Below are 16,121 nucleotides of genomic sequence, written 5' to 3'. Positions count from 1 at the left end.
AAATTTGAATTAATGACTTGGAGCAGAGTATTTGTACATGGGAGAATAGGCACATTTACGTATATATTATATCATTTCCACCACCACCACCAGATATGATGTGTGAAATAGGCCTTTTTCAGAGCAGACACTTGGACCTGTGGCTGCAGGAAGAACACGGGTGTTAGTCATAACATCACTGATGGGCCTGCTCCATTTAAGTGTCCTGGTAAACCACATCAGGGAGTAAACAAACAAATTCAGGGCTCAGGAACTGGGACAACTAAAAGCAATGTAGTTATAGTTAACATAAATGAGTTAGTAATTAATTACTATCAGCTACATGAACATTATATTGGCATGTGATGCTATTATGAACCTGTGGTTTAAAAATAGAGTAAATTGTTGTTGATGGTAATTGTATTAGATAAGGTTTATTCGGATGATGGTATTTTCTGTCCCTGTGAAAATGATAAAATGTATCATTTAACTGTCATTGATTAAGAGGAGGCTATAATGCTGTAGCTCTCAGTTCTGCTGTTTCAGATTGCCCAAAGATTGCGGCAGTTTCTGATATGTCACTGAGAAATCAGACATTTGCAATGCGCCACCGTTAATGCACCCCACTGTATCTTCCCTGCCTGCTGCAGCCTCACTCAGAAGCCTCAGAAAGACTGACTGAATGAGAGCTTGTAATTGAAGTGCTGGATTAACTGATGCCATCTTTATTTGCTCCTGAAAAGAGTGTCTTTAATGCAGGCAGGCAAGAGACAGGGTTGTCATGTAATCTCTCATCTGAGCGCAATCGAGTTTATGGGGAAAGATAAAGAAAGGGGACCTTGTTGAAGCTGCACTGACAGGTAGAACAATGCAAAAACCGGGATGTGCTAAAAACCAGTATCTTAATCTACGTACCTATTCATTGATACGTAAACTAAGCATGCAGTAATTTTTTAAACACAAAACAACAGGTGTTTGAGCAGCACTGTCCCAGCCAGCATCATTCCCAGTAAGATTAATCCAACTAAATGCATTGAGTCAAAAGAGGAGAAAACAGCTTTGTGTGATCAAAAATACACAAACTCTGAGGCATATTCTACACTGGACATCAGATACACCCTGCCATGAACTCGCAGACAGATGAGATGTGTCAGCCCTGGAGCTGGGTTCCAAAGAGAGGAGGCCAGTACATGACAGGCCAATAATGTTCATCTCATTTATTTGAGCCAAAACAGTCAAGTAATCCTAGAGCCACAGAGCCATGGGGGGTTTCAGGTGATCTCTTCACAAAAGCTAGAAAAATACACTCTGCTGTCAGTCATGCATGAAGTGGTTTCCCCAGGTCAAATGCTTTATGAAGAAAAGGGAGGAGGGAATGCAAATGGCTGCAGCACAGAGATATGTAAAGATCAGATGATGCTCATTAATAAGACATCACTGCTACTAAAAAGACACTATAGACTTGAGAAAAGTGCTCTGTATGCTACCCTACTCATTGAGTTTGAGAAAATTCTTTTCCTATGAAATATTTTGTTGACTGGAAATTGCTCTTTTTATTAAAATTTGCAATCTATGAGGATATTAGATATATTTTTTCACATCCAAGTTGGGTAAAAACCACAACATTTTTTAGATTTGATACCATTGAAGAAGTTATTCTCTTATTATTTATAGTGTTTTAGCAAAACTGGGGGCATGGTGTTAGGTTGGCAGTCTGGTTTGTGGTGTTGGGTATTGGATGGATTGCTTTTCCATGAGGTACAAATATCATTATTCAGACAGTGAACTGTAATGACTTGGATAACATGATCTTTCATTTATTGGCAGAATCAAAGTTTAAAACAATCAATTGAAATATCTCAACACACAACACCTTGTACAGACAGTCATGATTGGCAGAGCAAGGTCAATAAGAGTATTTTTGTGCCTTTATTCCTTTCGGCTAAAAGAATTGAAACAATAAAGTTAATTTCACATTATATTTCTGGAATTACATCTAGAATGTGATGTTGAATACTCAAAGAGCCATCAGCAACAGCAATCCCTGTTTAATTCAAAACTAGACAAAAAAAGCACAACATTGGCAGCGTTACTAAATAATGTATATGGTTCTAAAATGAGAGATGGCTTCACCCAGGGACAGGTCACGGTAAGAGTACTTATAAATAATGATCAGGATACTTTTCTATGTCAGCAGTCAGGCAATGTCAGTTGATCATGTACTCATTCACTTTCAACCTAACACTGTTTCATCAAAGTCAATAATAAGGTTAATTCACGTGCAAAAATAACACAATAATAATCATAATCCACCCCTGATCTTTTCTGTGTGTATAGATATAGAAAGATATAGATAGAAATCATATAGAAAGTAAAAGGAAATCATGATTTTGTGTACTTGTTAATGAAGCCGTACTTGCAGCTTCGTTAATTGCAGGATAGATTTGCTCTGAGCTCTGCTGCCTTTTCCCTGAATCAAGTCACAGAAATGAGACAACATGTTAGAAAGGCTGTTCCAGCTCTGACTTCAAGTGATGTAGGCACATGAAATGACACAAGGAGTCCTGGACTCAAAGTAACCTGAGGCTCTGGGATATTTACCTGTAATGTACAATAATTTGCTCTTCTTTCGCTTATAAGAATCATATTGGCAAACACCCAGTTTATACTTTGTGAACAAAGATTAAAAACAATGAAGCATCCCTATATTGTTACATTATAGCGTCGACACCATTTTCAGCATCAAAAATCCAGGGACCCTTCCACCCTAAAATTATTAACAACATTAAAACAATATTCAAAAAAGCCTGAAGAGAAAAGATGTAGCTGAGCTTGCTCAGGTGTTAATATACTGCATTCTCCACTTTCTGTAAGCACTTCATAATTGCGCTGCTTCTTTTCACACCAATTACAGAGACAGATGGAAAATAAAAGAGGGCTAAGGTTTTTTTTGTGATTCACTCTAATGCATCTCTGATTAAAGCAAATTATTCCAGAAAAGAACAGTACCCATTTGGTAGTAGATATCTGTGAATTACATCGCCTGAGCGCTCTCAGGCCTGTTTGAATTGTAAAACACAGGACCTGTCACGCTTTAATTGCCCTTTTCCATTTTACTTTTTTCCATGACATGGCACTGATATTGTTTCACCCCAAACCCTGTTGCGTTGAGATGGAACTTTGGTTAAATGATAAACTCTGTGAGACACACACACAGACAGAGCTGTGACCGTAAACTACACATGCACATGACTTAATGTATGCCCAAGACAGCGTTCATGGACACATTAACTAAATACAATAGACGCAAACTTCCATGCTCTCAAACCACACCACGCTTGCTGAAGCCGCTTCATTGTCTGTCCTTAAAAGGTGAAGTGGTGCCATGATGTGGCAGCGCAGTGTATTACACCACTTAGTACAGACCCAGTGGGACGAACTGGCCTGTTTTCTCACCATAGACACTAAGTGACAGCCTGAGACAACGTAGTCTAAATGTCATGATCTTCCTTTTCTTGCAGATTGGATTTGGTTTTCTGTAGAAGACGACGAAGACATTTCTTTCGCTCAATGGGTCAGGAGCTGACCTTTGCTGAACAGCAGTCCTCTTTCATTTGGGATGTATTGCTTGTATTTGACTACTACCCCATTAAATTATCTGCAAATCAAATAGAATTCAAAGTTGACACAAAAGGGATAACGCTCAAGCAGACAACAAGGCTCTGTATGAAATAAGACAAGGTCAAAAATAATTCTTTAAATGCAAAGACAAAAAACACATAAGAGGGTCAACTCTGATGCAATCTGAGCAGGAGTGCAAGTGTTGGCCTGTGGTGGGGGATGGTGTCTGAAGTGACTACATGCTTGAAGTCAGGAGTTTCAGAAATTGGGACAGACAGGGCTGCTTATGAGACCTGGGATTAACCCATGCCCTCAGTTATTTGATTCTTCCCATAAAAATTAAAAAACAAAAACATAGTTGAAATTGAAAGCATGAGCAGAGTGGCACACAAGCACACAAACAGCACTACTGTTACACACACACACAAGATAAACACACACTTCAAAGTTACTAACTCTGTGTGAAGCTATTAACACATGTAGTCTAAAAAAGTTAAGCAATGTCTATACATTTAGCAACATCTCTTAAGAAAATCTGACTCGTTTCCATTTCATTGTGATGATGCAGGACGATTACAACCTGTGTTGTCTGATCTCAAAAATAATCATAATAATTAAACTGAAGTTGAAGTAAACATGTATGGAAAATTTTTACATCGATCTGTATTCGTTTTAAAAAGTTAAGAAATTTGTAAAAAAAAAAAAAAAAATGTGGAAAAAAAACAAACCATCTTATGATCACTTCCGATCACCTCTGAATGAATGACACAGAGCCTACGTGCGGTACGTGCCGGTTCCCCCCGGCTGTAAACTGGGCAGAAACTCTCCGCAGCTCTTTCATCATCTTCTTTCCAAAAAACGGGTGTGTTTGCCTCGTTTCATTGTCTGGAGTCGTTTTGTGGACGGGCGCTGATGAAGTCCGCTTTAGTTGATATTTGATGGTGATGGTGAAATTATTTGAGCAACAACGTGCAAAGTTGCGTGTAAATTTGTTTAAGGATTAGGCTGGGTGGGGGGGGGGGGGCGGGGGGGGTCTTGGCCTTTGGCTCATCAAAGAGAAAAAAAATGTTACTAGGCAGGATAGAGAGCTGGGAGACGTGAGCTCAGCCCTGATTGGCCGATAAAGGCGGGGGGCGGGGCGCTGAGGCTCGGGTATTTAACGCTTTGTTCCATTGTTTGGATGTGTTTTCCAGCTGGCCTGGCTCTGGTGCTTTGGGAGGAAGAGCCGTCAGAGGACACCTCTGCACTTTTTCATTCTTTTTACAATCCCTTTGTTGTTGTTTTTTACCTCTGGTTTGTGAATATGTCTTATTCTTGCAATAATTCCCTGGACGGCAGCTTTCCTCCGTCCCCCGCGGAGGACCGGGGCTCCAAGCGGCTGTCCTGGGGCAGCCTGCTGCAGAGGCTGACCGAGCTGAAGGGGTCCAACCAGCGGGCAGCGGAGCAGGGATGCAGGAGTGAGACTGGTGAGTGTGGCCGGATTGGTCTGAGAAAGCCCTTCTGGCTGATGCAGGGACTTCTTTTTATTCTGTGTGTTGTGAATAGTTTCGTTTACCTTTCACATGAAACAAGAGAAAACGGGTTGATGAAAGCACAAAGATCTGGTTGACCTGCTCCTGCTGTTCGTTAAAATACTGGATCAAACGTTCAGGGTAAACTCTGCACTCTCAGACAATGAACAATCTGATTTCTTTTGTTTTAGGATCTGTGGCAGACATGTCCCTGTCAGAGTCGGACAGCAGTTTCTTCTGTGACCCCCTGGAGGAGCTCTTCGCTACAGAACTTATAGCCACCATCACACAAAGTCTCCATGATGCCTCCCACATCCTGGGCTGCTCCAAACTCACAGTGCCAGAGTGTCTCCTACAAACTATCAGCCAGGAGCTGCTCCACCTGGCTGGGTGTGAGCCCTGTGGCCTCAGGGGGGCTCTCATTGACCTGTGTGTGGACATGGGGGACCAAGGATCCTTGTGTACTGTGGACCAAATAGCAGTGGATGAAACCCTGGTCCCGACCTTCCATGTGACTCTGGTGCTGAGGCTGGAGTCCAGTGGATTGTGGCCAAAGGTTCAGAAGCTCTTCAAGTCTCCTCAAACAACTGAAACATCTCTGGGGCACCAAAACAGTCGGAGGCTGAGTACAAGCTTCAGGGCCATTAAAAGGAAACTGTATTGTTCAGGGGAGCTGCTGATTGAGGAGTGCTGCTGACCCAGTTTTCCTCTCTGACTAGTTGAACTGTGAAAAAAAAGCAACACGCAGGCCAAATGGCAATGACAAGATGGTGTTGGACTAGCTTGACACTAGTGTGTCCTGTGTTTCCCTGGAACCGACATTTGGCAGCTACTTACTTCGATTCAGGTGATTCAACAGTAAAGATTCATGTTTGAACATGGATCAGTTTTTATTTCTGTGAATGCAGTCACACCATTATGGGAATGGCTTCTATATTTGATGGTCAAATGTTATCAATGTCTTGTATTTTTAACAACTTGAAACACATGAAAAATAAATTATTTTATATTATGTTTTGTCATTTTTTTTTACCACTTTCCTTTGTCCTATTCCCATACCTATACACAATGTATAACATCGTATTTATCATACTATCTTGTTTTAGCAGCTAGTGTATGAAAAATTGTCTGACATATCATTTTATACAAAGACAGAAAGCGCAGCACCAATCAACCTTCAACTTCAGGGTATCTGTGTCAGTACACCAGTGAGAACACAACATGAGCAAGATGATGTGTGCCTGTGTTTTTAAAAAAGAAAAGGTGCAGCCATCAATCATTGAACAAATTTAATTCAAAGAACCGTTAATACAATTTTAGCATGTTAATTTAATAAATATGGTTTACTTTACACTATTTGTGCAATGATTTTCAATAATCATGAGCCAACAGACTACAACCGAATTCACATAACATTGTAATGTATATTGTATGATATCAACTTCAATAAGCCCTGCACTATTAAAAGTAAAATGAATATTTACATTGGTAAGAACTATAAAAATTACAGTCTCCTTTGAGTGGCTCAGACATCTGTCAATGAGAAGGCCATGAGGTTTCTCAAAATATTTAAGGAACCCTCCCCCCCCCCCCCCAAAAAAAAAAAAGGGAGAAAAGAAAAAACATTGGGACACAGAACTAATCTTAGCAGCTTTGTTACAGTTAAAATATGCGGTCACTCTCCACCGTGATGCCCTGCGGACATTCAACATCCTGAAGACACTAGAGTAAGAAAATGTCAGCAGTCAAGCCTTCTCACAGTTCTACAGGAAGTCAATCTACACAGAGATACAGAGAAGATTCCCTGATGAGGTCTGCTGCCCACTGCATGTAAGGCATTTTTGATTCTCTTGGTTCTTGGTTTGCTGCAGAAATATGCTCCAATTTGAGTGGGCTGACCGATTTCATCTAGTTAGATTCAGGTACAGACGAACCTAAGGAAACAAAAGGAGTGACTGTTACCAAAAACAAAAACCCCCCAAAAAAAAACAAAAAAACAAAAACACAACAAATTCCATAAAAAAATTTTCTTATCAAATGATCAATAAGAATTATGATTATGAATTATGATAGATTATGTGGAAAACTGGCAGGTGAATAAGGATAGGTGAATAAGTCAATAATAAAGATTAAAGTATCCTACAATGGATAAAAATGAATGATGGATGTACTGCAGAGCGCAATTGTGTGACTTACCCATATATGTACCAGTGTTTTCTATCCATCCAATATGACCTGAATCTCAGATAGTCTGGAGCAGCTGGGTGTGCCCATTTTCTGTGCCCTTTGGTACAAATCAGAATCCCCAAAGTAACGGGCACGATACAGTAAGCCTTCCTCTGAAAGTACAAGCACAAGGAGAATATGTCATCATGCTGCGTTTTAATATATTACTATGGAAACGTAAAATTACACAATTAAAATATTAAATTAATCCTTTGGATGCTCTTGTAATCAATTCAAAAAGTGGTGCCATAGCATTTAAGAAATAAACTAAGCACACACCTAAGTAAGACAGGAAACATCGCTGAAATACAGACAGCATGTTGTGCAGCACTATAAAGTGGAACTGAAATAATTCCACGATTATTCAACAACTGATGGCCTGAAGAGCTTTTTCAAACTAATAAAATTTTGATGCGACATCTGTATTTTATAGGTTGAATAATTAATTGATTTATCACAAACATAATTGGGTAATTGATGAAAACATGTGCATCCCTAGTGTACTCACTCTGCTGCTTCTCCTTCCAACAGTTGTTTCTGAGGTTGGAGATGTAGTCTTCTTCCACGCTTCTCTCAACATTCTTTAAGGTGTTCCCCGTATATTCTTCATTGAACCGCTCTCCCACATAAAAAGGCACCTTCAGGTTAGGTGTATGCCTTTTGTGAATATGTCCAGCTGACCTATTACATACAAAACATGTAACGGAGTGAGACCAATGTTTTCACACAAATCCAGTGCAACCTCCAAATGTCTGTAGAACTTACGGGCGGTAGCTAAGGCTGTAAGGAGGCTGGGTGACCATCATCTGACTGAGAGCAGAAACAATGATGAGGATTAGGATGGGCATCAACTGGACAAACAGAGCCAGACCTCCCTGTTCAGAAAAAGGAAAAAGAACATTTGATTGATGTTGACAGTCAATCAACTGGTATAAAATTCAACTATCACTGAAATATTACAGAGAGGACTTACATCTCTCTGCTGCTCTCGTCTTTCTTGTCTGTTATGATGTGCAAAATGCATTCTTCCATTTCTGTAAACATGTACATTACCTAAAAAGAATTTGAACAAATAAAGATGAAGAAAGACGATAAAGCACTCAGCATTACTGTCACATTAAGACATGTGAAATGAAAGCATTAGAGAAGGATTTTCAGCCCAAACACTTCCTGCAGCCGATTCTACTAATTATCCCATGGTCAACCAAAGAAAAGTGAATATCTAGAGAGAATATTTACAGGTATCCGGATCCGTTATGGTCATTACCTTTGGTTTTCGCTTATTCCCTCCAAATGAAGTACATATTACATTACAAAGCAATGCAACAGCAAGACATTACTAGAGTTTGTATTTTCACACCAGGAAACAGCAGAAATAATATTCAGAGTAAATAAGCAGCGCTACAAGGCTGAACCAGTCACACAACTCTCTCAGACCTGACCAATAATTGATTATTGATAAGGGCTGACTAACTAACCTAAACAAAACTGGCAATGATGACAACACAGGATCCAGGACTGCTGATGACTTACCGATGGCTTACACATAAAACCGTAAAACCATATAACTGTGAGCATGAAAACAAAATACTCTTGGGTCTTATCTCCCTCATCAACCTTATCTGGGTTTTACTTACTTGATGGGAAGCCTCCACCAAAGAACATGTTGAAGAGGTCTTCTGGTGAAATGTCTGCCTCAAAATCACGATGATGTCTGTGTCTTGTTGGGTGTGATCGCTCCTCTCCATATTGGTCATACTGCCTTCGTTTCTCAGCATTACTCAGAACAGCGTAGGCATTACCAATAGCTGAAGACAGAAACACAAAAATCCAAACATTACTACACCGTATATTCTCTGTAGAACAACAGTCACAAAAACTTTCAATTTACCTTTAAATGCTTCTGTGGCTCCAGGTGCGTGATTTTTATCTGGGTGAAATTTCAGAGCAAGCTTTCTGTAAGCCTTTTTAAGATCTTCCTCAGAGGCGGTCTTTTCAACTCCAAGAATTTGGTAGTAATCTTTACAGCTCTTAATCCTCCAGTAAAAAGAAGAAACATCCAACAGAGATGAGAGAACAACAAGAACATTTTAAGCACAACATACAATTACATCCTTAAGTACCAACATAAACAGGTGCTAAAAAATTTATGAGCTAACTACAAAGTTTGTCTGCACTTATTTTTGAGCTGTCTACTCTCCATAAATACTAAACAACTATCATATCACAGGGAGCAGTCAGTCAGAAATAAGGAAAAAAAAATAAAAAAAAAAAAATCAGTCTCAGTCAGTAAAGAACTACTGCAGCCAACAGCTAAAAACAGTGATACTTCATTTTGCGACTGACTTTCTGACAGCTTCCAGCTGCTCTGCGGTGTAGGGTTTGGCCGAGTCTGTGGCCCCTTGTGTGGGCCCATTGGCCTCTTCTCCATGGTGACGATGCCTCATAGTGGGTTCATCTCCATTCACAGAACTGCCATTCTCTTCTGGGGGCTTCCCATTCTGTACCAAGGAATCCAGTAGGTCTGTAAAGACAGTGAAGCCTTATTATTCCTTCTCCAGATTTATAACTACACATTATAAAGAAGCTCTAACAGGACAAGACAGAACATATGCAATAACATAAGCCTATATTAACTGCATTACAGTATTTTGTTTCAAAGTTGACATGATTATCGTCTATAGACACTGACCAGATCTTTAAGCATAAATAATATATTGATAACTTCAAATATAGTGTAAGTAAACTCTCTTAAATTTCCAGATTTTTCAGTTGATAAGAGCTGTCTGTTATTCTAGGAGGAACCAAACGAGTTAAGTTTGAAGCTTTTTACAATTTTTACACTATCCGTCTTGCTACCCAGACAACCCGCTTTGGAAGTAATGGATGAATTATGAAAAACAATTCACATCTTGCCTAAATGCTCTTACTTCTGGGCCGTGCCACAGCCTAGTCGGCTTATCTTAAAGATAACTGCCAATTTTCTACAGCGCGGTGAAGCCTCTGGACACAGTCAGTACAGCCTCCCATGGATCCGGCCAATGATTCTGATATATTTACTTTATGTGCCACGATAATACACTAGATTTTTCGACACCGTTGCGTTCAAAAAAAGAGAGAAGGAAAGAAAGCAATATTCTGTTCCAGCAATCGAAGAGTTCGCTCATCTTCCCGAGACATTGAATTAACAACATTCACCGTAATATAGATATTCATCTGGCCTCATATTACACAGAGGTGTTAACCGTATAAATGTTTACAAATCAGCTAATTCACTAGCAAAGCAGGCTAACAGTTAGCGTGTAGTGTAATATTTACTATTAAAATACTAAAAACAAACAAATAAAAATCAATGTAAGAGGGCACGTAATGAAATAGACGAGACGGGCTGTGTCGGGGCGTTGAAAAGACTACAAATACCACAATCGGCTAGAAGCGTTTAGTGCAGGGTTAACATAGTAATGCTAACGTTAGCTGATTCGGTTCACAGCTGTGGCCCACCGTTAGATAAAAATACCACCACGAAAGAGAGATTCGTTCGACGTACTTTTGGCTTTATCTGTCGGAAATAGGCGCTCTGCCTTCTCTAGAAACTTCCTGGCTTTGTCTGGCTGGTTGTTGCTGATCGCATTTATAGCTATTTTGATGCACCGCTCCGCTTCGTCCTTGTTTGAGTCCATCGCTATCGCGACACAGCGGAAATGTTTACTTGCCCCGGGACGCAGAGAGATGACGTCTAACACCCGACTCGTTAATTATACGCCATACAAGTTGAATTGAACCTTCAGCATGCCTTTCATTGGCATCCGGCAGAAAATTGCGTATTAAACGCCGACATTTAAATTCAGTTGGGTCAATTCTATATGGTTTAGTACTTGTATTTATTTGTCATTCAAAATGACTTTGGCAGCTGCATGCAGTAGGTCTATCCTGTGTACCAAACGCAACATTTGGTCTTTAAGGAAAACAACCTCTTTGTTGTTTTCAACCGATAGCACTACTTTAGCTGAGCAGGAGAAACCGCCATCAAATAAGAAGAAGAAGAATCACAAGAAGCCTTTCTTGGCCGATCATCTAACCTGGGAAGAAAAGCTGGCTGATGTTGTCACCCCTCTATGGAGGCTGAGCTATGATGAGCAACTTGAACTCAAACAGACCCATCAGGAAAAGGTACTGTCTCAGCTCTGTGGATATCTCGCAGCTGACTTCCAATCGCAGCCCATATCACCTGTGGCAGGTAAACTCAGCTTCCCTGTCCTGCCTATTCTGCCATCACCAGTGCAGGACGGCTACCGCAACAAGTCGACTTTTTCTGTTAACAGAGGAGTGGATGGCAATCCAAAGACAGTTGGTTTTTACGTGGGTACAGGCAGGGGGAGAAATATGGTGTGCATCAATGGAGACCACCTGCTCAACATGCCAGAGAAGCACAAACTGGTGGCCAGAAGCTACCAGGACTTTATCCGCCTTTCTCCCCTGGAGCCCTGCCTGCTGTTCCACACTGGGGGTCACTGGAGAGAGATCACAGTGAGGACCAACACACAGGGCCACACTATGGCTATAGTGTACTTTCACCCACAGACACTTACGCCAGAAGAAGTGGATGTTCACAAAGCCGACTTGGTGGATTACTTCACACGGGGTCCTGGATCAGTCTGTCAGCTGGATTCACTGTTCTTCCAGGAGAGCAGAATGACTCGTTGCAGTCATGAGGAATCTCCCTACCAGCTCCTGCATGGTCAGCCACATATACATGAGGAGGTAATTGGGCTAAAATAGAGACAACACATCAGATACAATGTCTTGGACATACTATAAAACACAGAAATTTTGGCATTGATAGTTAATAATTCTTATTCCCTGAGAAGGAGTTTGGAACAATATTATCCCCAAAATTAGCCAATTTTCAACAATATAACCCTTATCTTTTAAATCCGATATTGGCTGACGCCATTATGCTTTAAACAATTATATGTCAAGACAACAAACTGATTGTCTCTTTAAGTCTGGAGTTTTTTGAGATGATGTATGGGGAATCCAGGCTGTACAAAATCCATGTATGATAATAAAATTTTTGTCATTCACAGGTGCTGGGCTTCAAGTTCCGCATCTCTGCTGATGCCTTTTTCCAGGTAAATCAGGCTGCCGCTGAGGTGCTCTACAGCAAAGTGAGAGACTTTTGTGTCCCTAACACAGAGGAAGGTGGAGGACAAGCAAAAGTTGGTGGCACTCTTCTCGATGTGTGCTGTGGCACTGGTGCTATTGGTATCACAATATCCCCCAGAGTGGACAGAATTGTTGGTATAGAGCTCATAGAACAGGCAGTGGAAGATGCAAGACACAATGCAGCTCTCAATAATCTACTGAACTGTGAGTTCATTGCTGGGAAGGCAGAGGTGATGCTTCCTGGTCTCATGTCTCAGCTGAGCTCTGTAGTTGGAGGTCTTACAGCTGTGGTAAATCCTGCCAGGGCTGGCCTCCATTACAGAGTAGTCCGAGCTTTACGAAACCAACCTTCTATCCGCCGACTCGTCTATGTTTCCTGTAAACCAGATGGGGAGGCCATGAGGAACTTCAGGGAACTCTGCTGTGCACCTGACCTGCAGAAAAAACTCACAGGAGAAGCATTTTCTCCAACTCTGGCTGTGCCTGTGGACATGTTTCCACATACTTCCCACTGTGAATTGGTGCTACTTTTTGAGAGGTAGCAAATGTTTTATATTCAAATGGGCACTTTAACCCTCCAATGATAATCTGTTTTTTTTTTTGTTCATCATTTAAAATCATTTCCCTGTCAAACCAGTTTTCATTCTATTAAGTTTGACATCCAAATTCTTGTACCCACCTCTTGCTGCTCTGCTTCTTTGCTTGCGTTCCAATTACTGTATTTGGGCAGTAGGTGGTGCCATTACAACTTGTCTGGTTATCCTATTTGTTCCAGTTCACTAAAATTCATAAATTCATATGTGCACAGTCTGGGTGGCCCAGTTTATCGATTGAGAAGTTACCATCATTTATATGAGGTCATAAATTGTGTGCCTCGGATGCATGTCACAATATTTCTTTATCTTTCTGTCAGGTTTAAACCACCTAAAACATTATTAAACACACAGGGAAGAAAGACAAAGGACAACAGCGCTCATTTTAGTTGCAAGGAGAACAGACAGAGATGTGCTCAGTGACACTCTCTACCCGCTCTGGAGTATCTCTTCTGTTCTCCCCCTTTTTATTTCCTTAGGGTGGTCCCTAGTTACAAGACGTTGCAGCTCTAAAGGTGAGAATACACAGCTGCAAGTAGTGAATGAATAGACGCTTGTTATATGATTTATATTCAAGTTACAAGTCACAAGGAGCACAAACACATTGAGGGGTTAGTTTATAAATGAAGTAATCTCGCTTCGACATCCTCCCTTTTTTCAGAAATCTTCTTCGTAAATCTTCTTCGAAGGTCGTTGCTTCTTCTTCGGAGGTATGACCTCTGCTCCTGCTAGTAAAAACACAGGTTTCTGCATTCTTGCAGGGTTAGTAAAAGTTGAGCAGTACTGTGATAATCACTTTATGTACTTTTATTCTAACACTTGAAGTCATCTTGAATCACTTGAAGTGATGAAATGATGCTTTATACCCAGTGTCATCAAGGCTGTGCCAAAAGCAGTAAAATAAAGGAAAGAAACTTTTTTCTTTGGCTGCTGGCTGCTGTACTGAAGTCCAACAGTACATTTCCATGGAATCATCTCCTGGAAAATGAAGTCAAAACTTACTGTTATATCTAGTAATCGCATCAAAATTGCAAACTCACATTTATTTTGCTGCTGGTATCAAGACCAGAGGAAAAACATTTGAATGTACTTTTCTGTAAACTGACATCATTTTAGCAATATTTTGCCCACAAATCACAACTACACCAGATTAGAGTGGTTTTGAAATTGATTGCTGAAGCAGATTTGAACTCTGGGATGAAATTTGGCGGGGCCAGTCATATGAATGCAAACCTTTCGATGGACTCTCGTCGGACTGAGCCTATGATGGTTCATGGTATCACGCTGCTATATGGGCTGATCTGTGTTTGCCTTCTGCCTTCAGATTAAACATTGATAAAGAGATCAGACTATCTGATGGTTAAAAAAAAAAGAAGAGGGTGGTGAATACAGTTAAGCAAGCAGCCAATGGGACCTTCAGAATCTATGGCCTCAATTTCCACATTGACCACCATTTAAAAAGAGTGACTTGGCGCTAAGAGGACTACAGAGACCAGGGACCAAAGCTTCCCTTCCTCCTGTATCTGCAGCTCACAGGCATCAGCATCCCCTGCAGCTTTGGCTTCTTCCTCTGTAAGGACACACGGTGAGTTGCTCCAACCTGCTGGCAGCTGTTCAAATACAAGGGAGCAGTTTAGACTTTCTCAAATAATGTTTTCTTTTTTTTCTTTTTTTTTTAAAGAAATTACATTTATACATTTATACCAATTTATAAAAAACTTAATTGAATGAGGCCAGCTCTCGTGTATCATAAGGATGACATGTTGCCTGGCAACCAGAAACAAACCAGGAATAATGTATTGATAGTTATACTGAGAACATAAAGTTTAAATATTTTTTAAAACTAACATGCAAAAAAAAGAAGAATAAAAAACTGGATCAGTTTCTGAATGGGGTTTTGATATTAACAGTTTGTGTCATCACTACACAAAAATGACTTGGAACAGGTGATTTTACACCGAGGAAGAACTCCTCATTATGCTACTAAAAAAGACCGGTGTCTTTAGCCACTTTTTCCCATCTGTGATCTGAGGCGCTTAAGTTGAACAGCAACCTTCTCATTCTATATCTAGTCTGTCCCGGATTCGGCTGTGTGCATTCAGCTGAGCATCTTCTCTTTTTGTCCTCCTCACCAGCTGAGCACTGCTTTTACAGAAAGGTCCCCTTCACAGCCCCCTCCTGAGGAAACCAGGAATACGGCAGCAGCAGAATGGCAATGGCGTTGTCAGAGACATCCACGGTTGAGGATGTTTTTGACCACACCCAAATAAGTAAGTGTGTTATTTATTTATTTTTACTTACTTTTTAATTCGCTGTCCCTGAATCATGCTCTTAACAGGTTTTTATACTGGCACCTTTGTGGTCTTTTTAAGTTCATTTGGCTTCTGATCCTGACCAGTAAGCGCCTGCCCATGTTTGTTCTGTGCTATCTTAATTGTCTGTTGTCCTTAATCTGTGTGTATGTTCAGTTGCTCTCTGCTCTCCTGTTACTGCAAACAAATCTACCAGTTGGTATTAATAAAGTCACATTGACCTTGATCTACAGAGAGAAAGAAGGACTGAAACTTCTGATGATCCTGGTGTGGAGGAATATCATACTGATGTCTCTTCTGTACCTCTGCATCCTTCCCAACTCTTTTATGGAGTAAGTATTTAGTGAACAGAGGCAGACTGGGCTCTGGGCTTCTCCACTGCTTGAGATGTCACAGGCAGAGATGTGAATGTGCTGATGCGATTGCTGCTCACTACTGTACATACAACCAGGCAGGAGGGGTCATGTGGTTCTTGGGTTTGGCGACAAACCACAAGAGGTTGTCTAAAGAAATGGCCTAGGCTCGCATTCAGCAAATAAGTGATGGTCAGACGTGTAGTGGAGACAATGAACTTCCTATTGCTGTACTATTAATTATCACTGCATCTTTAAACCATTTGAAATCTGTGTGCATTGCAGGAAAGGAAAAGGAAAAGGAAAAGGAAAGCACAGCATGTTAAGTCAGTCAAGGTTTTGACAGTGAATCTCTGTCAG

General features: G+C 40.6%; 3 protein-coding genes across 3 annotated transcripts; 2 read left to right on the top strand and 1 right to left on the bottom strand.

Moving 5' to 3' along the window:
- The first annotated feature begins 4,824 nt into the window (after positions 1–4,824).
- Positions 4,825–6,123, top strand: LOC115055674 (DNA damage-inducible transcript 4 protein-like). Its single transcript, XM_029521644.1, has 2 exons — positions 4,825–5,066; positions 5,303–6,123. The coding sequence occupies exons 1-2, from the start codon at positions 4,904–4,906 to the stop codon at positions 5,806–5,808; spliced, it is 669 nt and encodes a 222-aa protein (XP_029377504.1). The 5' UTR covers positions 4,825–4,903; the 3' UTR covers positions 5,809–6,123.
- Positions 6,124–6,380: 257 nt separating this feature from the next.
- On the bottom strand, positions 6,381–11,032 carry dnajb12a (DnaJ heat shock protein family (Hsp40) member B12a). The gene is made up of 9 exons (XM_029521165.1): positions 10,885–11,032; positions 9,684–9,861; positions 9,229–9,374; positions 8,975–9,145; positions 8,311–8,390; positions 8,103–8,212; positions 7,846–8,018; positions 7,308–7,450; positions 6,381–7,045 (listed from the first exon to the last, which is right to left on the bottom strand). The coding sequence occupies exons 1-8, from the start codon at positions 11,015–11,017 to the stop codon at positions 7,329–7,331; spliced, it is 1,113 nt and encodes a 370-aa protein (XP_029377025.1). The 5' UTR covers positions 11,018–11,032; the 3' UTR covers positions 6,381–7,045; positions 7,308–7,328.
- A 136-nt stretch (positions 11,033–11,168) lies between these two features.
- trmt2b (tRNA methyltransferase 2B) lies at positions 11,169–13,205 on the top strand. The gene is made up of 2 exons (XM_029521038.1): positions 11,169–12,098; positions 12,425–13,205. The coding sequence occupies exons 1-2, from the start codon at positions 11,235–11,237 to the stop codon at positions 13,043–13,045; spliced, it is 1,485 nt and encodes a 494-aa protein (XP_029376898.1). The 5' UTR covers positions 11,169–11,234; the 3' UTR covers positions 13,046–13,205.
- The last annotated feature ends 2,916 nt before the right edge of the window (positions 13,206–16,121 follow it).

This window comes from Echeneis naucrates, chromosome 15 (genome assembly GCF_900963305.1).
Source record: "Echeneis naucrates chromosome 15, fEcheNa1.1, whole genome shotgun sequence".
Classification (NCBI taxonomy): domain Eukaryota; kingdom Metazoa; phylum Chordata; class Actinopteri; order Carangiformes; family Echeneidae; genus Echeneis; species Echeneis naucrates.
This window is presented reverse-complemented; position numbering and strand designations above follow the sequence as displayed.